The sequence below is a fragment of the Pristis pectinata genome, chromosome 1 (genome assembly GCF_009764475.1).
Source record: "Pristis pectinata isolate sPriPec2 chromosome 1, sPriPec2.1.pri, whole genome shotgun sequence".
Classification (NCBI taxonomy): domain Eukaryota; kingdom Metazoa; phylum Chordata; class Chondrichthyes; order Rhinopristiformes; family Pristidae; genus Pristis; species Pristis pectinata.
The window spans coordinates 23,700,494-23,727,603 of NC_067405.1; the positions used below are offsets into that span (position 1 = coordinate 23,700,494).

The window sequence follows — 27,110 nt, forward strand, 5'->3', positions numbered from 1 at the left end:
CCACACACAAATACCTGTTTCCTTCTACAGGTCAGCAACAAAGTGAACTCCACCGGATTACTTCCAACTTCCATACATGGATTTCAGTGGCAGACACAGTTATTGTTTCTCATCCATCGATAGAGAAAACAAGCAGGCTGGTGTCTCTCTCCCTTCTCTCTCTCTCCTTCTTCTTCTTCTGACTTCTTCAACAACGTCATTACGTCCTTTATCTTCTATTGACGTAAGCACGCCCCACACACACATACACACACACTCTCTATCTTAAAGGGACTTTCACTGAGTCCGTAACAATCACAAATACACACAGTGGCTTTCTCCCCAGTTGTGATAAACAATGAATCTTTGATGCTTGTAACAGACCTGAGTTTTAAGTGATTCTTCAATCATTCAATTTCCCCTAATACAGACCAAGCAATGTTTTTTTTCAAGGCAAATCAATAAAAAGGGAGAAAGCAGGCATTAAATGCTACATTTAGTACTTAACCTGCTAAATATTTCCAATACTTTGTGTTTTTATTTTAGATTTCCAACATCTGCAGTACTTTGTTTCTGGATTACTGTTAAATTCAATGCCACTTTTCTTCCAGAAATGTTGTGTTCTTTTCTTGAATAGAATTTGCTTTGTCTCTTTTACCTTGTTCACCTTCATTGCTTTATGTTTCCTTTTTCTTAAGTCCCACAGCCATATCCCTTTCTTTAGCAAATGTCTGCAGCTCCAACTTATTCCAACTATAATTCTAGCCTTCATACTTTGGATCAACCAATGATGAAATATTTCTTCAAGGTACTCAGGGATTCTTGAATTGCTGTTTTTGTTGCATGTTAGATTTAACGCCATGCATCAGCACATGCTTGGTCTTCACCTCTCTCTCTGAAAATGCATTCTTTCTTAAAGCTATTCTGTGGTGTTCTTGTTTTTTCTTCCCTCCCAACTGTTACTACCTCCCTTCCTGTCAGCCAGGAACATAATCACTCTTTCAAGATAAAGCAATGATGTACGTGTATTTCTTTCAATTCAGTTGACTGCATTCATTGCTCAAAATGTGTTCTCCTCTACATTAGAGGAAAAAATACAGATTGGGTGACCATTTTGTAGAACCCCTCTGTTCAGTCGACTGGGGAGACTCTAAGCTTCCATTTATCTTTAGATCTCCCTCTGAATTCATACCGCGCTCTTCTTTGGCCTCTGGAACTGTTCTTATGTAGCTCATCATAAGTTCAAGGACTGTGATCTCATTATCTGACTTGACACATTAGAACCTTTTGCACTCAATGCTAAATTTAATGACTTCAGATAATCAACCAATTCAGCCTTGTACCTCACATTTTTTTCTCCTCCAGTTTACACCTACTGTTAATCACTAGCCTTTACCAACACCCTCCCTCCCTCACTAACCGCCGACCCATCCCTTTCATCTGGTACTACCACCTCTTGTGTTGATCAATCTTTCTCGGCCTCCACACAATCACAGACTTTCCCTTTTGTTCTCTCTGCCACTCCTCCTCTGAACTTTCTTTGCAACTTAAAAACTATTTTTCTATGTTTCTTTCAATTCAGATGGAGAACATTGGCCTGAAATATTAACTTTGTTTCTTTCTTCACAGATGCTTCCTGACATACTGAGAATTCTGAACATTTTTTTTGTTTGGATAAGTCTGTCATTCATTCTTGCCGCTCATTTGCAGGGAGCTATCTTTTCTTTTCTTTTTAAATCAATATTTTGTTTATGATGGTTCAGAAATACTTTGAAGACATTTTACCCCAGCTATTCCCTTCAGTTCCTTTCCACTTGAAAACAGGTTTGCATGATACGATTCCACACCCTAAAATCTCAGCCCTATGAGTTTTCTTCAAGAGCTGTTAATGGGAGGCATCACAACTCAGTCCAACCTTATCTTCACACAGCAGCTTCACAAGCACTTTAAGGAGGCGTTGTTCATGGTAATCAACAGTGTTAAACCTCAGTGAAGGTTCCTCTCTCAAACTTGGAGAGACAGGGGTTTTTATGTTATCCCCACTGCTTCCAATCACCAGCTGAGATTATTTGATGCAGCATGAACAATGAGTTGAAGCTGCCACTGCCCTTGTTTCTAAATGTCCGTGTCATAAACAATCTGAGGTTATTGAACCAGTTATGAAACAAACTATTGCTGGAAAATTAACTGTTCTGATAAAAATGAGGCTAGCTAGTTAATATGAAGTGCTTTGTTGTGTATGTGTGGGATTGGCAATGGGAGGATTGTGAATCAACTATACATCAGTTCTTAGTCCGTTGAGGCAATAATCAATGTCTCTAGGTAATTTCAATGTGAATTTTATACTGACAGACCACTAAATAGGAGCAGTTGTGTAAAATTTGTGCAAGAGTTGTTGTATCTTTATGAATTGGCTATTGCTGTTAATTGGGAGTTGACTGCCTGGTGCTTCTATTTCAGTTATTTGTGTTATTGAGCAGCATCAGCATCAAAGAGCCCAATGATATTGGCGCCGTGATAACAGAGATATTAAAATCAGGCATTTCAAGTATGACGATTTTTGGCAAGTTAATATTTGCTTCTAACTGTTTGTTATCATATAATATCTATCTGATTTCATAATCATGTGTAAAACTGTTCACAATACTCTTGATCAGCAGAGTGGAAACTATATATATATAGTTTCTAAATATATATATATATATATATAGATATATATATATCTATATATCTATATATATATCTATATAAAGCTATAGCTGTGGAAAGAAGAAAAAAAGAACCACTGATACTTAAGTCATTATACAGCTTAATTGTTCAACTCATAACTCTGTTATTGAATTTACTACATCATTGTTATCAAGTGTTTGTCAGCCATGTACAGGATAAGTGCCAGTTTCAAGTGATTGAATTAATACCAAGCTTCTGGCTCACACAGCTCTTTGACTACATATTACTACATGTATTGTAGTCACCAGTACAATGATAACTGAAACAGTGATCACACAAATATAGGGTTATATATTTGACAGTAGTTTGGTCAACTGTCTCTCTACTGCATCTCTTAATCACATTGTTTAACTGACAAGCTTCAATCAAATTTACAACTTACAGGTCAAAATAACCCACCTTTTCAGTTGAAGGAGATATGGAACTTGGCTGAAAACATTTACAGTAAGTATTCCAAAGTGTGAATCATAGTTGTTCAGTTATTTTTATTGTGTATCCATCTCTTTTTCCTCTGTGGCTTACAACCCACAGCTTTACAGCTGGACCAAAGTTTCAAACAGTTTGAACTTTTTCAGGTAGTTTGTTTCTTCCTTAAGCCAACAAAAATCACATGACATGGGGGGAAAGTTTCTCTTGTTTTTTTGAAGGGTGGTGTAGCTATGTGTTACATTAATTTGCTTTATGTCACTTTGGGATGTATCAAAACTGTGAAAGGCACTGCATAGATGCTAGTTATTTCCAAGCACCAGGCAGGCAAGACTTTATTGGCTCCAAATGTGGGATGGCCTGTTCACAAGCTTATTAGTATCCAGTCTCACTAGCATCAAACAGTTCTGTCACAAATGATCAAACTCATTCCATTTATTAGAGAGTCCTTTTTGTGTCAGTGACTACCAAGTTATTTTTTACATTCATAAGATTATGGCTTCTTTTCAACTGTAGCCAAGCTGCTCTCAGTCTCAAAAACAAGCACATTTCTGTTGATTGTTTTGCAACTGGAATTGCATCTAAATTAATGTGACTTTGAGTGTTGCACGATCCATTCCTGTCATTATATCCTTGATGTGCTTCCAAATTGTTATTTACTTTATATTCATGATGTAAATTCAGAGTGATTTCCGGTTCTATTCATTCTGCTTTGAATATTTGTGCCACAGAAGTGCACATTTTATATGAGTAATTATTGCTTGGAGCACCCACTGCATTTCTGAGGTATTTTCATCTGGGAAGATCCCCTTGAGGAGAGTTACACGACGGTCAAGGTCATTGAAACACACACATGTAAGGCAGTCCATTGAAATCACATTTGATAAGCATGAACATTTTCCAGCCAATTATGAAAGATAATTATTACTGTTGACTTGGTAACACAGATGTTGACTAAACTCAAGAGTGTTTCCTTTAAAAAAATAAGCCAAATACTTATTTCAGCATTAAATAACCATTTTTCCCAAATAAACCAAAGTAGACATTTAAAACAGTTGATTGTGAAACAATTTTATTAAATTATAATGTGGTATTTCTTGGGGGGGGGAGAAGGAATATTAATGCTTTTAAGTAACTTACATGGAAATACTTTAATGTTTGAATAGGTCTATGGACACAACTTTAATTGTGACTGCAACCTCAAAAACCTGATAGAATTTCAATTCTTAACTTTGTATTTCATTGTTAGTAACAGAATACATTAACTGTTATCAAAAAAGAAAGGATGGAAACTGAGCCAAAGGCATAAATGTGAGTGATTTCTTTTATAATTAACCCCTTTGCAAACAGAAAGGAACCATTCTGAACTTAATTGCTGAGTGCCAAGGAAAGATGTTTAGTTTTCAAATATATTCATTCAAGCATTGTATTTTATGCAAGTGTATTTCAATTTGGGCAACTGTAATTTATGTAGTTATGTTTTTGGGAGTTCTTGAACAAGTATACATACCCAGATCAACTTAGAATATTTATTTCCCTAATTAACTGGTAGAAATGAATAAAATAAGCTGCATTCTGATCACTTTGTATCAGTATGAACATTGTTGATTGAATCCAAGGTCAAGGAAACCACCTTTCACCAAAACACAAAACAATAATCTAAGTTGCGAGCTCAATTCAATACTGAGGGGGTGCTGCATTGTTGAATGTGCTATGCTTATTTACACTATTAAGTTCCCTGACCAACTCATCTTCCATGTCTCGATTCTGAGCCTCTTCATTCCCCAACATTAGGACAGAGATAACAACAAGCAAGCTGCTCAAGAAGGTAGATGTCATTGAATCATAGAATCATGGAATGGTCAGAACACAGGAGGCAGCCATTTGGCCTTTCATGTCTGCATTGGCTCTCTACCTGAGCAAATCCTTCGGATATGGATATGGATCCCTCATATGGAACACACTTTGATATAGAGGAAGATATATCAATGGAATGCCATGAGGGAGCATACTCCAAATTTGCCTTGGAAGCCCTGATGGAAGAAATATATCCACTGGCCCCTTCTCCATGATTTTGCAAATGTTTCCTCCCATATATTCACCTGTTTCCCTTTTGAAGGCCACAATAGAACCTGTATCCACCAGATCTATGGTCAGTACATTCCAGTACCACATGAAAGGTCAAAAAAATTCCCACTATCCACTCCATCCAGACTCCTCATCATTTTACATACTTCATCAAATCTTCTCATCGCCAAAGAAAATGCTCCAAGCCTATCTAACTAATCCTTGTAATTGTGGTCCCTTATTCTAGGAATGACTCTTCAATTCCTTCATTTTCTTCTTACAATGTGACAACCAGCATTGAACTCCAGTTACAGCAGACTAGTGTTTTATAAAGGTTCAACATGATTTTCCTGCTTTTATACTCCATAACTCTATTGATAAAGTCCAGAACTATTGATTCCATATTTTAACCACTTTCTCAACCTGTCCTACACGTCTTTCAAAGACTTGTGCACGCATATCACTAGGACCCTCTGCTCCTGCACCCATTTATATTGACTTTGGTGACAATCTTGTTCTATAACACTTTATTGAAAGCCTCTGGAAGTCCATGTGTGCACACATTGACTGCTTTACCCTCATCAACTCTATATGTTACCTCATCAAAAATGCACTCAAGTTAATTGTACACAATGTCTTTAATACTGCGCTGACTTGAATTAATTCATCCATTTTTTTCCCAGGTATTTATTAATGTTGTCCCAGATCAATGTTTTTAAAGGTTCTACCACCATAATTGACTGGCCTGAAGTCACTGGTCAGTCTTATTTTCTTTCTGACATCATCCCTTTATCCAAATGGCTGTGGAATATCATGGCCATTGTCCATCTACTTCCCGCTGTAATTCCCTCACTATCTCAACATGCATTCCATCTGTTCCTGGTGACCTACTTACTTGAAGTTCAGCCAGCTTTTTAAAAACCTCTGTGTTATCATTTTGTTTTAGAAAATCTAGCGTCTCAGTTACCTCTTCCTTTAGGAGTATCCTCTTCCTTGATGAAGACAGAATGAACTCATTTACTACCTTAAGTGTGCTCTTAGCATAAACGCACCAGTTGCCATTTTTCTCCTTTATGGGTCCCATTCCTATATTTACTATCCCTTTACTATTTATATGCCTGTATTTTGAATTCCTATTTATATTGGCAGCTAATTAACCCAAGTTTTTCTTCGTTCAACAAACTTTTCAGCCAACGGCTGCACATTTTGCATGACAATACCCTTTATGGTTATGACTTCCACACCAAGAAATAACATGGGAGATCCTGTGACAGAAAGACTGATAACTGGAATCAACCACCAGTTAGTTAGGGACAGTAGGGCTTGTCTGCGTGGATTCAAATTGCCATATTATCAGTGGGGCTTCTTAACTATTCCTAGACTGGGTGAGGCTTCTTTGCAGGAAAACAACACTATTTCAATCTTCAAGATGACTGCATCTGGGGGCAGACATGGTGCACATTGAGGTATTCACCAACTATTTGCAATAGTAGGCTCTATCTGTTATACTTAGTCATCATAAAAGCTATTGCATGGGTTTGGATACATACAATCACTAAATAAATAAATTAAACCAATATGTGTGCACCCATTAGTGTAATCTCCCCATGGGATTAATCAAGAGAGTGGGATATTTTCCAGGTGTCCTAACTGGTAATCATTTCTCCACCAAAATAAATCTTATTCACTGCTTGTGGTATCTTGAAGATGCCTGCACCATTTGTCTAAAAACAAGTGTGACTATACTTCAAAAGGTAATTGGCTGTGAAGGATGTTAAGGTATCCTAAGGGCGTGAAATGCAACTCTATCAATGCAAGGCCTTTCTTGATCATTTATGAGGCTGGCTCTTGCTTGCCAAAATTCAAATCACAGTAATAATGCACATTGTGCACTGATGCAACACTAAAGCCATATTACATCAATGTAGAAACAATTGTTTATCTGGTCTTTACGTGCATGAGCCACTGTTTAACTCCAACGCTGTCAGTGTTGTGTAATGAATTGATTTGCTGCTTTTAGGTGTTTGATTACTCATTATTATTGACATTACTAAATCCTGTTTAATTGAATAAATACTTTTCATGTCAAATTCAAATAGCATTGAGGATGGCAGTATACTTAACCCAGTCCTATCAGCTTGGGAGGAGATGGTGAAAAAAAAGTTCTAAATCTCTTTTTTTGGATGGTGATGGCTCCTCATCCCACATACTGCATAGGGTATCTAAGGTGTTCAGTGTAGCTTGGTGTTAACATTTGATAATGGGCCAACAGATCAAAGGTGAATCACAACAAAGTCAATGCAGCATATGAATAATAACCTGATCAGGCTTTAACTGAACTTTAAGCTCAGTATTAGTAGTCTATGGATTAGAATGATGCAATAAAGCAAGGGTATAAAGTAATAAAGAAATAGCTCAAAAATACAGCAACAGAAATATAGCTGTACTTATAATGGCACCAAAAGTGTGTAAAATAAATGAAAATGTAAAACATAAGATTTGACAATCAGTTAAACCTTGAGTCTCACCATCCTCCGAAACCTTCATCAGTTTCAATGTGACACAAAGAAAATGGTTCTGAATAGAACAAAATGGTTATGGAAATAATTTGTAATTTAAATAGATCAAAGTCTTTTTTTAATGGTTTTGATGGTGTTAGGCTTTAATAAGACACTTGCATAGTTTATGGTTTATATCTAAACATGGAATAGAATCCATATTGTATTTTGTCTTATATAAAATACTGTAGACCACCTTGGTTGTATTTTACAATAAAACAAAGTTTTTGTTAATTAGTCTAGCGGTGTAGTTTGCAGAATCAGAAATGTCAAATGAGTAAAATCTGTTTCAAGGGATGTCAACAATGGCCAAGAAAAACTGGTTTAAGCTAAATTTAATAGCCCTGAAAGCCTGATGCAAGGAACACATCAGCTTTATGTTGCCTACTAATTAACAGATTGCAGTGTGAAGCCAATGCTGGAGGAGTCAATAAGTGGCCAAAATCATAAGTGGCAAGTGATACTGAAAGCCAGCTTGTACCTTTTGAAGGGAAGGATGATGACGAGAGCATAGTAAAAATCATATGGAACTCATTTAGAGATAGAGGAAGATATATCAATGGAAAACCATGAGCGAGCCTACTCCAGTGTTGCCTTGGAAGCCCTGATGGAAGAAATATAGAAACAAAATGATATGCTCTATCCACAAGAAGCCCTCTGCCAAACTCAAGGAAGTGATGGAACCATTTAGCTCTGGTGCTCTATGCCAGGTGCTAAGTTCCATGGAACTGGATACAGGCAAACAGTTCAATGACTTCCCATATATGATCAAGGTCAGTCAACGCTGGAGGAATTCAACAGGTCAGGCAGCATCTATAGAGGGGAATGGGCAGTCAATGTTTTGGGTCGAGATCCTTCATCTGGATAGCCCAGATGAAGGGTCTTGACCTGAAATATTGACTGCCCAGTTCACTCCATGGATGCTGCTTGACCTGTTGAGTTCCTCTAGCATTTTGTGTGTTGCTCCAGATTCCAGCATCTGCAGTCTCTTGTGACTTCACATACAGTTCATGATAAGGCATAATGTAGCATAGTGGTTAGCACAATGCTTTACAGAGCCTGCAACCTGGGTTCAAATCCGGCCACTGTCTGTAAGGAGTTTGTACGTTCTCCCTGTGTCTGTGTGGGTTTCCTCCGGATGCTCCGGTTTCCTCCCACATTCCAAAGACGTACAGGTTAGGAAGTTATGGGCATGCTATGTTGGTGCCGGAAGTGTGGCGACACTTGCAGGCGGCCCCCCCCCCCCCCCAAAATCACTATGCAAAAGATGTATTTCACTGTGTGTTTCAATGTACATGTGACTAATAAGATCTTATCTTATCTTCCTATTGTCTCTTTGTTCCTACTGTGTCTGCTGTTGTGTGGCTTATTCAGATGTATCCTTTCGCTTCCTTTCCTAAGGTTTTTGATGTTCCGAGCCCCACCGAATGATGAGGCAAAGTAGTTCAGTGACTTTTTACAAGGCAAAAGTAACACTGTTATATCCCACTAATTAAAGCCAAATTTAAAAAAAATGTATTTAAGTGGGCTTACATACCTGTCACACTGAGAATTTACAAATGACTGATACAATGATTCCAGGATATTTATGCATCGTTTACATGCAAACATTCACCAATATTCAAACCCACTCTCATGCAATTGCATGAAAGCTAACACCTGATCTTTCACCTCCTCCTTTCAATCATCCAGGGACCCAGAAACAGTCCCAATGAAGGATCCTGACCTGAAATGTCGCCTGTCCATTTTCCTCCATAGATGCCACCTGACCCATTGAGTTCCTCTAGCACTTTGTGTGTTGACCCAGAAACACTTTCCAGTTAGATCAATGATTTACTCTATTTCTTCCAATTCAGCCTACTGCTTTCAGTGCTCAGTGTTATCTCCTCTGCATTGGGATAACTGAATGAAAATTAAGTGACTATTTTATCGAAAACCTCCATTCCATATGCAAGTGTGACACTGAGTTTGCAGCTGCCTGTTATTTCAATTCTCCATTCACTCCCACTTTGATCCCCTTGCCTTTGGCCCCCTACACTGTTTCAGTGAAGCTCAACATAAGCTTAAAAAATCAACAACTTATCTTCTGCTAAAGTACAGCACAGTCTGCTTGATGCAACAATGAATTCAGCAATTTCAGCTAATTAGTCATTTCAGTTGTGGATGTCACACTTTCAGAATTCAGGCTTTTTCTCTTTCCTCCTCTGATTATTTTTTCCTTTAAGTATATTTCCTCATTCAAATCTTTTGGTATTCACTAAACTTTACCACCCTCTTTCAGCCAGCACTACCACCCAGTGTCATTCTCTCCTTGTATTCACTCTATTATAGGCCCTCTCTTTAGTTCTCTGTACCCGCTCCCCTTTTCCTGCAACTTAGGATGTATTTTGTCTTTATTTTTCCTAGTTCTAATGAAAGCTCATCAATCCAAAATGCTAATTTTATTCCTTGAAATGCAGATGCTACCTGATCTGCTGAATATTTCTAGCATTTAAGTTCTAATTTACAAAATTAATGCTGAAATTCCACAAGGCAAATAAAACCACCAATTCAAATATTGCTCAGATGTTAATACCATGTTGAAAATCTTGCTCCAAGTAGTCCAGTTTCTAGTTGATCTTTAAGATGGTATGAAGTCATTGAATTTCCAACATGACAAGGTGATCAACACCAGCAAACCATTTTTCCTTATAACTCAGTGTAATATCAGTAAGTCAAGTGTAACTTAGAATTTCCCAGAACTGTAATGCAATGCTAAATTACCATGGTTACCACCATCTTTAATTATTTGCAACAGTGAATTTACCTCCATTTAAAGTATGACTAAGTACCATTCTACAAAAAAAATGTCAAATGGCTCGTGGTTTTTCAGCCAATCACAATTAAGAATCAATTATTAATATAATAATGATATTCAGCTATAGCTATGATCAATTTAATATCCATTAAAACATTATATTCTATTTAAAAACCCAATGGTAAAAGCTCCGAAAGCAGAAGAAACTTGATTGAAAAGTTTTAGGGTAGTGCTATGCTGATGAATCATTTAAACAACCACAGCTGTTTAATATTTTTATGGTGTATTAATCATGAAGCCTATATTATGGACCAGCTCGGACTCTTAAAAAACCTGCACGATCATGCCATTTTACTGCTGATGCAACACTTTTCCAATTTATGTTATAAGAACAGCTGACATTTTGCAACATAAATGCTATAACCTTGTTAAATCACTTAACTAAGAAAGTGGCAAAAGGGAACAAGAAATGGTGCCAAAACAGCCAAGCTTTCAGATAGAAAAATGCAACAATAAAATTGCTAATTGACTAATAACCAGTTTTAATTGATAACTGGCCTGTGCAGAAGTTATAGTTTTGTCTCCTACCCCATCATTTCTGTATTTAATTCTCAGCTGTAGAAGTGATTACAGTTAACTAAAGGATGCTTAAAATAATTTAGATTCACTTAAAAGACAAGCATTAATAATTTGACTAATGATACATCAGATGCAATCGTACCATGGCATTCCTTTCAATGGCTTAGCCTGAATGCAACAAAGTGGGGGCTTATTTTGTCAAAAGGGTAAAAACAGGCATTCATTTACTACTAAAATATGACGATTTGAAAATTCAAATTCAGCATACAATTTTGGTCATAATCATTGAAAAGCACAATATAAAATTGCCTGAAAGTTTTAAATAGAAATACCTGCAGGTTAGCATTCAAATGCTGATTGATGGCACACAGACAAAGGCTTTTCACTGTAGCTCAGTACATATGACAATAATAAACCAATACCAATAAACACACTTTTGTCAAAAGGGTGCACACGTTCTCAGACTGGAAATCTGGTGGAAGAGTTCCTTTTTTTCACAGCAATGAGAAATATCTCTTTACCCTCCTGTTTCCTCTCTTAGAAAAGCTATTGCCACTCTGCGAAGCCTATTGACTTCTTCCAAATCCTCATCTAGCTCAAGGGGGCTACTGGAAAGATGTTCTGCCTAAGCAGTCTCCTTATCTTAGTAGAGTAGCAGAAAATCTACTTTTCTTTACAATAAGTTGTTTGAGCTGTGATGAAACTTTTATTAAATTGGTTGGTAGGTTAGCTGGTTACTGTAAATTGCTCCTAGTGTAGATGGGTGATAGGAAAATCAGGGGATAATGGGTAGAAGATACAGGTGCCTGAGGGCACGTACCACCAGACTTAAGGACAGCATCTACCCCACTGTGATAAGACTATTGAACAGTTCCCTTGTACAATGAGATGGACTATGACCTATGACCTCACGATCTACCTTGTTGTGACCTTGCGCCTTATTGCACTGCACTTTCTCTGTAGCTGTGACACTTTACTCTGTACTGTTATTTCTTTTTTTTTACCTGTATTACATCAATGCACTCTGTACTAACTTGATGTAACTGCACTGTGTAATGAATTGGCCTGTAAAATTGGTTTGTAAGACAAGTTTTTCACTGTACCTCGGTACAAGTGACAATAATAAACCAATACCAATACCAATACCAATACCAGGAAATAATTTGGGGGCTGGGATGTGATTAATGGGATTGCTATGTAAGCTGCTGGAATTGATGGGTCAAACTGTATCCTTTTATGTCATGAGAAATATAAAAAATTAAATATTTCTGAATTTCCCTAGGTGTGCTTTGGCATTTGCCTTCAGAGCTCCAACTAATGTGACTATGAAGTAGAAATTATTTCTTAATGTAAGGTTTGAAAATGACAGCAACATCATGTTTACTCATGTTTATTCCCATACAGCTCACAGATATTAGCAAAGGGTTTCAGTTAAAGTACTAGCTACCAAAATGGTGTGAAGGCTCTTTATGAAGCTTTGGTAGACAACTTTAGGTACTAATCAGCTGTTTAACAAGCCTCCAGACAGCCATTCCCAATGCTGGATTCAACTCTTTACTAAGGTGGTATCTTGTGAGAGACATGGGTTAAACAAGCTTTTCCATTTCAGAGACCATCCTGGCCATCACCTAACAATGTATTCAGGAAAAAAAATTGCTTCAGTATCTTTCAAGACACACATTTCTAAAGTAACGGTAACCCTATAAAGCCTTCTGACAGGATAAGAATGCATGACAGGTTTGAGTGTTATATTATTCTTTTACTACTTAATTGTGATTGAATCTGCACTCTTGCTTATAATAACATATGGTTATGATCTGCATCCTTGCTTACATAGTTAGGTTTCCTTCTGTTGAGATGATTTCAGGCATTGACCATTATAGCTTCATGATTGACTGACAGAGAGCATATACAAGATGAAAATGATCCAGATCATTTTATTTCTCTCTTCAGAGACAAAACATTTCTTTCCATTTACTGTTCCATTGAGCCACATGGCCAATAACTCATGAAATGTGCCCACCGAGCACAATTAAGACAGGCACTAACTTAAGCTTTAGCTTTCTGTATGATTTAATGTCCAGCTTCAAAATTGACTACATCCAATAATCCAAGAGGCATACAAATGGCAATGCATGTTTGTGTAGGGTATACCTCAACTAAACTGTTTGATAATCCATGAGGCCTGAAGTCACAAATTTGCATGGATCATTGTAAAACTTCCCTTAAGCCATCACATATATGATATTCTATTTGTACCATAAATATACTCGTACATAAGAACACTTTGGCTCATTAACTTTAATTTTGTTAAGATTTTTTAAATGGTCTCTGGTTTCTGCAGCAGAACACTATTATCTGATGCATTCAGTTATGCATCATTATTTTAATATATTCCTGGACTCCAAGTCAAACATGTCAAAGTGTTGATGAGGATTTCTCTCAAGGACCCCTGCACCAGTTCATTTTTAATGAATGTTGCTTAATGCTTTACAAGAGCATAATTATAGCATAAACATTCACTGTATTGGCTCTGGGGTTCCATTATATGATATATGCTGCATTTACAGAAGTCACCTATGCTTAATGGTTCATGCCTGCAATAAATTACTGATAGAACAGCAGCAGCAGGTTCTGGGATCACTCTATGATTTCTGATTAGACTGGGGCTTTCCACAATGGTTAAAAAAATAATTCATAATCAGTGATGTGATGATCAAATTCATTTATTGCACAAAATAGGGAATGTTTTAATAAAACAATGGAATATGAATATTTAACCATCTTTTTTCAAAGGTGGATTAAGATGACCCACTATGGGAACCCTACCCTGTAACCAGACAGAAAGACGTCCTTGAAATTGACCAGAATGAATCGGCACTTTGATTTTCTTCTCCGTCTTTCTAATTATTTAGGTCTGAAGTCTAAAGTGTAAGTAACATGGGAATAAATTATTTTATTTTGGCTTCAGTGCTGTCACCTATCAAGAATATTCCCATCCTAAAATCCAAATCTACCTTTTGGTTGGAAACAAAATAAATTTACTCTGCCTAAACATATATTTTTTCATATATTGTACTTACATTCTGAATGATATCCATGATTGAAAATAATATGATTTAAAAGATTAAAAAGGGAAAAAATGTTATAAAATGATTAAAGGTTCATTTATATTTATTTTGTTTGGACAGACAATATAGCAAAACACCAATAACTCAAAACAGCTTCTGAAATCTCATTGTTTTTTTTCTTACAACACCTAATCTCCTTAAAGGAAAACTATAATTAAGGAGAAATATACAAAAAATGTGATTGTGTGCATGGTACATAAGTATATCAGTTCAAAGTAATGCAAATGTCAGTAATGTATATGCTCTTGTTACTAGGTAAATACCAGGTAAATTTTCTAACTCGCACTTTGTCCAGATTTACAATCACATATATTATCATTATGTTGAATAATATGCAAATGATAACTTTGCAAGAAAAGTTAGATGCCAATTCTGTGGAAATACAACACTCTTTGCATTTCAGTTTACCTTCCATGACCTGTTCTATCCAATCTCAAAAAGGTATAGTTTCTGCAATTCTTCACTTCTTTCAACCAGATGGATGAGAAATGCATCACCTTGAATCAATGTGATGTAACTACAATACAAGCCAATGGGAACAGTTTTATTCTTTTCTCCCTCATCCCTTCTCCATCAACCATCCTAAGCTTTTTGATTATGGAGCCCAATCTGCTTTTGATGAATATTTAATTTTCTGTCATTTCCAAGAGAATGATATTGTAAACAAAAATTACAGTAAATACCATTAAGTTGTCAGAGGAAACTGGAATTCCTTCCATATTCCAAAAACTTGTGGGTTGGTAGGTAAATTGGCCACTGTAAATTGCTCCTAGTATATGAGTGGTAAAATCTGGGGGTGCTGATGTGGAGAATAAAGTGGATTTAGGTAAGATTAGCATTAAACAATGAGTGCTTGATGGTCCGTGTTATATCTCTCCATGACTCTATGAGAATTACTGAAAGCATAATTGCTAATACTGCATTCCTCTGAAAGGCAGACAGCCACTCAAAATATATCTTCTGGATAAAGTGGACAAGACAATGAAAGGAGATGTGAATTTGATGAAAGAGATCGCAATGCTATAAAATGTAAAATAGATCATGGAAACAATTATGATTTGCAGGAAGGTAATTATTTTGACTTTACCTATCTTTTCCTACGCATCAATTGACTACATTTTTCTTTGTATTTTTATTTACCTTGATATTTATCCCCACTTGATACAGTTAAACATAGGAAGGCTGTGTATCCTACTTCTTTTCTGAAATTTAGTCTGATTGAAGTCAATGGGACTGAATTTTGGAGGCAGAGTGCAATGTCTATCTGTTTCCTATATGATATATTTTGCACTATTGACTGGGGCTGAATTTCAAGGCAATCACCTCCACCTTCTATTTTGACAAAATATGTGCTAATACATACATGGCAGTGCAAAGTGCCAACCCAAGCTTATTCATTTGTATGTGCAAGTGTCAGCAGCAAACCTCAGTACCTCTGATGATTAATGGGGCCATTGGTCAAAGAATGACATGAAAGAATTCTAACATAAACCTCAAAGTAGGATGTTAAAAGTTTCCAAGACATGTCTTATCCTTAAATGTTAATTGTAAAAAGAACTGTGTCCCAGGGGTTACCTTAATAAAGTGCAAAAATTTAATGGAGGCTGCATCCACCAAAGATTTCTGCTTGTAAAAAAAGTCTACAGAGACCTGAAACGTCGTGACTGGCAAAGAGCTCCTTAATTGATTCATCCGAACAGTCTGTCTCTGCTGACTGCTGTTTAACTGAGAATGGATTAACAAACTTAGTTCTCTATGGGATAGGTTTAGGAAAAATAAAACATTTCACCTCCAAGAAAGGAATCTGTGTGTTAAAATTTTACGTTCAGTGAATGACATATGAATTGGGGAAGCAAAATGCACAAGAACACAAGAAAATAGGAGCAGGAATAGGCCACCTGCCCCCTCAAGCCTGCCCTGCCATTCAATATGATCATGGCTAATCTATCCCAGGCCTCAAGTTCTTCACTGTGCAAATCCTTATAGCCCCCAGTTCCCGATCTTCCAAAAAGTTATCCACTTCCAATTGAAAAGCTTCTGATGATCTGATCTCCACAATTCTCTACTGCAGAGAATTCCAGAGATTCACCATCCTCTGCAAGAAGAAATTTCTACATACCTCGGTTTTAAATGACTTGAGAACTGGAATTTAAGTGACTAGCAATAAATGTCATATTATGTTCCACCTCTCAAATTTGATTCCATCGTCTTCAAAGGAACCAAATTTCAGAGGTTAAGCACATTGTGCAGATGTTGCTATATCACTGATTTAGTGTGAGGAAGCATAAATGTATTTCTACCTCAATCCATTTTAATAATGTTGATTGAGTGATAAATACTGGCTTTGACAAAGAGCAGACTCCCTTGTTCTTTATCACTGGTGTCTTTGCGACAGTTGGTAAGGTGGTTTGCTATCTCATTCACCTTCACTAGTTAGTATATCTTCAATACAGAACTGTAGTGTCAGCGTGGATTATATGTTCAAAGCTCCATTGTTGGACTTGAATGCATAACTTTTGACTCAATGCTATGGATGCTATTACTAAACCATGACCATGAATGTAAAACTAAAAATGAGATGTTTTCTATAATGGACAAATGATCCACTTAGCAAGATTGAAACTTGTGGGAAGGTGAAATTTAACATATTTTCCTTCGCAATCTATGTGGTAGTGGTATCTCTTCTGACTGAGGAATAGCCAGAGTACAGTTTCACTTTAGGTTGTTCCCTCAATGGCAACAGGCTATTAGATTAATGATATCAGAAGCTGAAGCTCAGCCAGACCCCTCACATTATTTTGTAACTTATTATATCAATTAGTGGTACAGTTCATTTTATGAGAGTGTAGCAATGTAATTTAGGCTATAAAGCTCAAGATGAAGATTAAAGATTTTAAAGTTTTAGTAGAATAGCTCGTCATTTAAGTATATTGTTAGCTGATGGCTTCTCTTTCAAAATCTGCTCTGCAAAAGGTGAATTACAGACCTTCCATAAATTTGCCAGTGATCTCATAATGTGCACAAAATGCAAAACTTGAACTGTAATTCTTCACTTGCGTAACTGCACAGTCAAGTTACTGAGGTTTCATATTAGAGACTAATATACATTTTATTTGTTCTGATCAAATAGATAGACTAGATTAAAGTTAAAAGAACTCAACATGCTCTCTTTAATTGAGAAAGGGTAGTCCATAGTAGTGGATTCCACTATAGTTGAAAAAGGCAGAAAATAACATGTTTTTTTTAATTATTGTTCTTACCATCACAGAATAGTTCTTGATGCTCCTGGTCTTGCAGTGTCAGGATACACCAGGATCCTCATTTTTTTTGACACATAAATTGAGTAAATCCATGTCCTCCACAAACTTCATTATGAAAGCAATTTGATAAGTCTTGATTGTAAAGCAGCAAGGATACAGGAAAGAGATTATGCTTGCAGAAAAGTGTATTTGCTGTGAAAGAAGAATTGTGAAGAATAGTCCCTGTTCCTTTCAATAATGTGCAGAAATATATGGAAGCCTTTGATGGAAAAGGAGAAATTGTAGAATGGCGAAAGAGCAAAAGCCTATACTACCTTTACCTAGAAGTGAAAATCACAGTCACAAAATAATTCATTCAACATAGTCACACACAATATTAGTATTTTATAACCTTTATAATCAATTAGTGCTCCTGATAAATAAACAACACTCAATATTAGCTTTATTAAGTATTTCCTTATCTTACTGGAGTATTGAATGCTGTTTCCAAAGGCAATAGTTTTTTTCACTCTCAGTTCGTACAGGCTTAATCTGTTTGTCTGCCCAGCTGTTATCAATTTAAACCCAATGAAACTCCCACACTGAGTCCATTTAAGCAGTCAATTGTAATATATCATGAAATGCGCAGTTATTCCGAATTGGCTAAAAAAGTAAAATTCATACTTAAGAACTAACAGTAGGCTGCATCAACCCAGTAAATCATACATCAAGCACAGGCAGTTAGTCAATATTTGAGTATGGAAAATCAACAGGCATTTTAAGGGAAATAATCCTGCAGCAGTTTATTTTGTGGCTGTTATTCATTAGGGGAGGATGAGATGATTGATATGGCTATAGCTTTAATACAAAACCATGGACAAACTAAACTAAATCATCTCAGATTTTACGCTAATATATCTTACCATGCAGAGATGCTATCTGACCTGTCACTAATAGCTGTACATAAATGTCACCTGACATCATTCACAAGCTACTGCAGGCCAGATTGGCAACAGATTGCTTTTACTGTAATGGTATTTATAACCAGATTTCTCAAGATGGAATTCTCACATTGGTGGACCTACAAAGGCTTATATTTAAATTTATAAAAATAAAGGTATATTGTGTTTATTTGTATTTCTGCAATAAAGTATTCAGATTATTTCAGATTCAGAAGCTTAGGATATCTTATTGCCTAACCTATTTACTGTCAGTTCTACTTTTATATTAGTGTCAGACTGAAGAGATGATTGAGGCAGTTGATTCTGAATTCATAAAATTGACCTCAAAGTGTCAGGTATGTCATTGAGCAAAAAGTAATTTTGAAGCTATTTGGGAAATAAAACTAAAATATCCTCACCTGTGTTGATTGTCAAACACTGAGTCACATTTTATCCTTTAACGTGTCTCAATTTACTTAACGTGGTATGAATATACTTTAATGTGTTGTGCTTTGACAAACTGCATGAAAATGATACAATATTAACTAATAAATCACTGCAGAAACACAGCTGGTGTTTATTTCAGGATATGACTGGTCTGAATTCTGACTTCAGCAACTTTGGACTGTATCTCTTCAGCCATTTTTTTTGTCTGTTTTCTCTGTCATCTTAACACTTCATTGCACTCCAGTTTAGAGTTGTTCTCTCTCCTTATTTGGTCTTTTTTTTGAGCTTTCCCCTATTTTATTGATCTTATATTATACACATTTTGTTCTTTACTATCCAAATGAAATGACATTAATATAATTATCATACAAACTCTCTTTCATGATTTAATGATTGGATTGTAGTTTATTACATCTATTATTCATTTGTATGACTAAATTTGGACCTCCTTGTTTTGTTCAGTCCTTTGCAAAGATTTGTTTACTTTTCACTTTGCTGGTTCTGACATTCTGCACTCCAAATCCGAATACATCCTTTCTCTTGCCATCTGTGAATTCTAGGATGTTCCACTTTTGTTTTTCATTTTAATTTCAGATACTAAACAAAATGCAAATCTTGTCAATGTTAAAGCTCCATGAAAATGTTGCCATAGCTAAAATGCAAGGCCAGGAAAAAAATGATCTATTGTCTTATAAGTCAGCTTGGAGAGAAGAGAGCGCCTGTTCCAGAAAATCCATGTTTGGACCAAAATACACTCAGCCAAGGACTGAATTCCATAGAGCTGGTGTGATGGACATTCACTTTCCAGACCCCAAAAAGGGCTTGTTGCTAAACTCAGCTTTTTAGCACAGCAGCAAGACCTGTCCAAATGTCAAGAAGTGGTTGCTCATTAAGCTTAAATCCCTTTAGCAAAAACAGCAGAAATTGTCTAAGGCTCAAGATGTTTGTTGTTTGCTAAGTTAAACTTCTAACCAATATTGTCTGCTCAGCCTCTTAACATAAACAAGAGAACAATGGGATCCACATTTACTTAATTAAACACTCCAGTCACCTGGCCTGAAAATGTGGTTGAAAAATACATCACATGCCAATGATGACAACTCGGTGAAAACACAGTATAAATGTTAGAAAGCAGTCGGGGTAGGGGGGAATGACAGAGAGAAGGAATTGCAGAAAGAAGACCTAGAATTTGTTCCTTAGCCTTTGGTTTTTGCGATGGACAACTTGTGTTTGGAAATCCTTTAAGTTACAAGTCGTTGTTAGAATTACTTATTAGAATTAAACATGTCTCACTTAAAATAAAATAAACTGTTTAAACTGCTTCATTAGCTGGACGTATCTTCTCCTTGGTTGGGAGGAGGGACACACCGTTCGATACAGTGATTATTGACAGCTAGACTTTTCTGTAGAGACTGAAGTAGTGAAGTAAACTAGTTCTTGAAGTGTAGGTTGATGCAGTATAATCTCCCTATAGCAAGGGTATTCGTAGATACTTATGCCAGATAGAACTTAAAGTCTTGACTTAAGTTTAGAGCTCTTGGACGGTACACTCAATATCATCACACTGGGGGGTGCCAGGCACCTGGTACACCCACCTCCAAATGAAAAGACTGGCAAATTTGGCCAAAAGCAAGTTGGTATTGGAAGATAAATAATGCAATTGGTACTGCTCCAAGAACAAAGACAAAGATGTTCCAGAACCACACTGCAAAATTAGTAGCTCTAAAACTTTTAAAAAATCACTAATCAAACTTTTCATCATAAAACATGGCTCTAGTCCCCGTAAGTCTCTGATTCCTCAAAATGTGTCTTACTTTCAATTCACAAATATAGTAATAAAGAATTGTAAATGAGAATTGCCTTTGTTGTAGAAATGGTAATTGTTTAGTCAGGTTAAGAGCAACTGAGGTAAATTGATAATTGAAACTTTGTAAAGTTTTCAACAATTAAACGCCTGACCAATCCTGCAGAATTAAAACTTCTATAAACCTAAAATATCAATGCTTTTTATAGATATGCAAGTTGTGCACCACAAAGGCAAAACAATATCAAAACACAGAACACTTAAGGTTTAGCTTTGGGTGATACAACTTCAATAAAACAGAAAGTTCATGTCCTCCTAGTAACGTTGTTGCATATACTTATATATTTCCTATATTTTGAGAGTTGTAGGTAAATAGTACAACTTGTTGGGCTGTGTGGGAATTTGGAAATGAGATCTTATTTCCACTGTGTCTCTGGAGGTTAAACTGTGACCTACCTGTGATCTGAAAAAAAACAAAGGATGATGCTGCAAAATGTTTCATTTGTTTTTATATGGATATTTGCATTGTTCTGCATAAAATTAAAGCACACCGTGTCAAGCATTGGATCAGGAAAGTACAGTAATCTAGAAATGGAGGGAAGTTCTCACACATGCTGAGAGCAACAAAGACACAAATGAAAAAGCAGAAGGTATAACCCCCAATGCAGCTGTACTTCCCATCAGTCTTGCAATCCTATTATTTGTAACTGGAACATGGATGTACTTCAAATCAGGGTTTTATTATGTTGAATGTAAATTCAATGACATCATTTTGCTTATATGTCAAGATTCTGCGCCTCATTGCTGCCTTAAGTCTTACTGGAGATGGTCAGATTTCAGCTACTTAGCAATAAGTGCTTCACCTCTGATCTCCCTAAACCCCTATTGTTTATATGACATGACAGGTTTGTGACAGAAAATGTTCCACCTGCCTGGATGATTCTACTATAACAACATTTAAGATGCTTGGCTATTCAGAACAAAATAATTTGCTTAATTGGCAACTCAATTACCAGTTTAGATATCCAAGTTTAGAAACTGAACACATATTTGTTGTGCAAATTATGCTTAGAAGTGATTTTACCTGGGGTAGATCACAGAAACAACCACTTCAGGGTGAAACTGAATCTTTTGTGAAACTGGATCACCTTCGTACAGGTGATATTTTTGCAGCATTAGATGCTCACCTGTTGGTGTCATAGTTTGCACTCTATTGCTAGCAGAAATTGGAGCTACTGGGGAGAACCCACGGTCTACGTTCTTCACTTATGGAAAAGAAACAGATGTGAATTGCCCTGGGATCAGAGATGACGTGTCAATTAAAATATCTATGCTGTTGCAATCAATATTTTGGGAACAGTATCCGCCTTTTTTCAGTGGTCACCATTGTTGTAATGAATCAATGATACTCCCTTCACATCACTACCTCCTTGTGCATATTAATTCTCAGTTGCAGTCTTCAGTCTCTGGTCCCTCGATCATCAAAGGAGCTTGGGGCCACTTGTGACAGAAAGTTGGCTGGGGCAATAATTGTGTGATGGTGCCAAGACACAAAGGAAAGCACTGTACTGTCAACCTCCTATAACAATACCCCCTCATCCATCGAAGGAAGTCAATGACTTCCTTCGCACCAACATATCACCCTTTCCTGCTCTTGTACTGTGGCAGCCATGGGACGAGTTCTTTTAGCAATGATCCCAAAGATCAGTAGGGCAACAATGCAGCAATGGTGATCTTGTATGCAGCTCCAATGAACTGCACAGGTCTCATTTTAGCAGTTGATTCTGTGTATGAAACACAACTGCACTGCTTTAGTGGATTTTGACCAATCTCACAAATGTTTTTGGAAGATTAGCATGGTCCATAGCACAATATGTAGCACATATTTAATGCACCAGAGGGATTACCTTCAGTTCTAGGCAATATTAATTTGAGTGACAATTAATATCAAATTATGAGCCAATTTATATTTTGGATTCATAGCTAAATGAACTGATTAGTATGGATAAGAGATTATCATAAATAGAATTTCATCCCAGATCTCAAAGTAGGAAGGATAGATAGATAATGCACTTCAGCACTCAGTTATAATCATCCCCCAAAGATGTTGTATGGTGCAATGGTCATGACAGACATAAAGTCTTCAAAAGGAATAAAATCAATGCAGTGGTGTCTAGCTATTGCATTAAGTTAGTCTCCTTCCCCTCCTTTAGTGGTAGTGACATACAGCCACAATCAGAAAGTGCTGCAGAAACACAAAAGCAAGTGCATTGTTTCTGTGAGACAAATGTCATAAAACTTTGCCTGTTTTTATTTTGGTTGTCTGTGGCTTACCCATTAGTGAAGCACTCTTGATAAATAAACAATGCATGTTATATCAGAGGCTATGGTACATCAGAGTACTTTAGTGAGGGGTGATTTCACTGAGGTATCAAACACATTACCTTTAATCAAACCTTTCTCTTGTAAAGTTTTCAATGAAGGTCGTCTTGATATAAATTTTTTTAGTCTGCTCTTAACTCTCTTCTTCTCAGAGGTGTCAGATGAGCCATGGTTCAGCCGCAGTACTAAGGGATGAAAGAATAAAATGGTTGTCACTTAACTGAGGCAATTCCTTGTAGAGATAGCTTTCATGTGCTATTACTTTGAAAAGTAAAATAAGTATTTAAGGATATTGAGAGTTTCTGGCATGCAGTGTAAAATAATTCTTATTTCCAAAGATTTCCTTCCATTGAAGAAAAAAATGTATATTAATAGCAGACACCCAGAAGGGTTGATCCTCATGATGCTGTGTCTTTTAAAATAATCTAAGCTCTCCAATTACCTTCCCTTCTCTCCTGAAAGTCTTGATCCCTGCCAGGCTACAGTTCTACTCACACCAGCAGTTCTCAAGGAACATGTACATAATGTTATCCTTTGTTGGACATTGGGCACCAACAGGGTGTTCTGGCCAAGGTTACTGCAACACAGGCACACATTCTTTCCAGCAATCAAGAATAGAAAAAAAACTGATCTGTACTTGTTCTCTTCTTCAGGATTGTTCTGGTCAATTAGCAAGATAGTTTTAGTTGGAATTTCAAAGCAAACACAATCAGTCTTAAGTCATCCTTCAGTTTAGCACAGTGGTTTGGTTTATCACCAGTAATTCCCAGGATATAACAATGCTTTGTGAAGAGCAATACACAAAACACGGGTCAGGCAGCGTCTCTGGAGGGAAATGGACAGTTGAAGTTTTGGGTCGAGTCCCTTCAGAGTCTGATTTAAAATTTCTTTTAGGTGGAAAAATATCAGGTTTGCAACTAAAAGTGTCAATCAGCCAGTCAATTGGATTAGCCTATCCTCACAAGCAAAACACAAAGAAGTTTTATCTGAATGTGCTAAGTGTTCATATATTAATATTATACACTACAACTTCAAGTTCATATATTTTAAAACAGATGGTATCCTATTTTTCTTGGCCTCCCTTAGTTATAATTAATGCCTTAGATTCTTCTTAAAAGTATCAAATGGAAAAATTCCAGTGAGGTATGCAGAATGCAGTATCTTGATAACTTGAAAGCTGAGATAAAACTCATAATAAATAGTGACTTGGCTTCAGCCAAATGAGAACAGCAGAATGTTATCGAAACAGGAAGGATACCTGTAACCTAACAGCTTTAAGGAGTTCGGAAAGAAAAGCCAAGTGTAGTTTAGCATTTGTCACATTTTTCAGTCTTAGAATCAAAAAAAAATGTGCTCACAAAACCATATATGTTTTAAATCAGATATTTTCCACTCTACATTTTCTGTCATTGGTGTGGCGTTATGAAGAAGTGACATCAAATTGTACAAAGCAGCGAACACAATGAAGATGTTGGATACAGAGAAGCAGTAATATCCCATTCAGCCCCTTAGAGCTGTTCCAATACTTAATCAGATGATGAAAGTCAAAAAAACTGCAATTGCTAGAAACCAGAAATAAAATCAGATGATACAGGAAACAATCAACATGTCATGTAGCATCTGCGGGAAGATAAACATTTCTGCTTGAAATTTCTTACTCAGATTATGGTCGATCAGCACCTCAATCCATTTATCTGCCTTTACTCCATACTACTGGATGTTCAGCCCTCCCAAAAATGAATTTTAACCCAACATCCACACAATTTGGAGGACAAAGATGCTGATCATCAATGTTGTTTGTATGAAGAAACATAATCTGATTTCATTCCTGGGTGATTTTAGTCTGACATTGAAATTATACCTCTTGTTTTGAATTCGCCTTCAAGAAGAAATAGTTTTTCTTTATCACTTCAAATCCTTTTGTCAGTTTAAGCACTGCAGTTAGATCATCTTTCAAGCATTTTTACTCAGGGGAATACAAACAAAGTTCATGCAATGTGTGCTTATAATTTAACCGATTTAACCCAACATCTTTCTGGTGCATTTGCCCCACATCATCTCAAATGCCAAAATTATTTTCCCTGGAATATAACAGTCAGAACAGAAACATAACACCATATGGGGTCTGATCCAAGCCTCTACATAACTAGAGTAAAACTCCTTAATCCAGCGCACTCAGAGCTTTTGTGGTGGCAAACGAGCAGACTTTCTGGACTATAGCATGTTACTGTATTAATATTCTGACAGACTTTAATACACTTTAAAAAAAAGATGTTACTGAATAGAATCATACATTTTCCAGTGAACCCATTGAGTTTCAAAGGAACATGGTAGACAGAACCAGGTGACTTTCAAGGGAGTCGGGCCTGGGTGAATTTTCAAAGGAACTGGAGGTCCAATGGGTGGGAAGGGAGTGCTGGAACCAGGGTCCCAGCGAATGGAAGGAAGCATGGGAACCAGAGTCCTGGTGAGTGAAAGGGAGTATGGGAATTGTGGCCCCTGTATGTTAAAGTGAGCTCTGGAATCAGTGCCTGGTGAGTCAGCTGCTGAACCATCAGGGTTTCCAAGTAGTCAGAAAGCGGGTTATCTGAGTTTTATTGTATCTGTGGCAGAGTCTGTGGTTCCCACATTGGCCTCATCAGCCACCTGAGAACTCGCAAAGCTGGAGTGAGAGAGAGTCATCCTCAATCCTGAAGGACTGTCTCAGAAGATACAAGTTGAAAGTAACTTGGTCCCCTTGTTTTCCAGCTTTCTTGAGATAAAGGCCAGCATTTATGAGCTTAATTGCTTTTGGACATTTCCACTAGGTTTTAAGTGCTTTGTGTACATGATCACATTTCTTTGCTCTTCCAAATCCTAGGTTTTTCATCATTTTGAATATACTCTGGTTTGCCTTTCTTGAATCCAATGTAGATCACTGAATATTTAGTGCATTGTGCATTATTTTCCACATTTTTTTCAATGCCTCCTTTAACTTCCTGTTGCTACCTGTACTATTCGATGTGCCTTGCAACTTAATCTCATTTTATTGACAAATTTTGAAATTTACTTCTTATTTTGTTATTTAAGTCATCCGCAATTTAACTTAAACCAACTCACATCTAGTTAGTTCAGGTTTTTTCCCAACACCATCCAAGAAAGGAGCTATTTAAATGCTGTTGTCAGTAGGTACATTGATTCATTCAGAATTACATGAAGAACATCATTTCATCAAGTCCAAATTAGAGGCACACAGCTTGAGAGGACAAGGAAGGCCAAATGCTTTAAGGCTCTTGACTTCAACGAATGAACCTGCTTATTTGAATGCCTACATTTTATTGTAGTTAATGCCAAAATGTTACTGTATTCTGCATAGTATTCTTTTAAGAATGGGCACATTTCTGAAATCATAAGATTTTTTACATTGTAGATTAACCATTATATATTAATTGGTGAAATTATGCATTCAATTTCATACAGCTTTATTTTTTTGCAGGGGAAGGCCATTCAGCCCAACTTGTTTGTGCCAGCTTTTTGTCAGAGCAGACAAATTGGTCTCATTCTCTGGTTCTTTCCCTGAAGATCTTCAATTTCATTCTTACTTTCAAGTATTTATGTAATTCCTTATGATTACAATAATGGAGTGTTGTTCTGATGATTGGTCATTGACCTCAAATGTTATGTCTATTTCGCTCTCCACAGATGCCACCAGATCTGCTGAGTATTTGGAATTCGAATTGGTTTATTATTGTCACATGTACTGAGGTACAGTGGAAAACTTGTCTTGCATACTGTTCAAACAGATCAATTCATTATAAAGTGTATTGAGGTAATACAAGGTAAAACAATAACAGAATGCAGAAGCAAGTGTAACAGCTGTAGAGAAAGTGCAGTGCAGGTAGACAATAAGGGTGCAAGGTCATAACAAGGTTGATTGTGAGGTCAAGAGTCCACCTTATCATACTAGGGAATCATTTGATAGTCTTACAACATTTCCAGCATCATCTGTCTTATTACACACTTCCTTTAACAAGCATGTTTGAGTCACGTT

General features: G+C 36.6%; 1 protein-coding gene across 2 annotated transcripts in view; it reads right to left on the minus strand.

Moving 5' to 3' along the window:
• arhgap15 (Rho GTPase activating protein 15) overlaps positions 1 to 27,110 on the minus strand; it is a 593,944-nt gene that overhangs the window by 195,198 nt on the left and 371,636 nt on the right. For both annotated transcript variants that reach the window (XM_052029237.1, XM_052029228.1), the window contains exon 10: positions 23,143 to 23,265. In XM_052029237.1, coding sequence (XP_051885197.1) covers positions 23,143 to 23,265 — 123 coding nt within the window. The remainder of the gene's footprint in view (positions 1 to 23,142; positions 23,266 to 27,110) is intronic.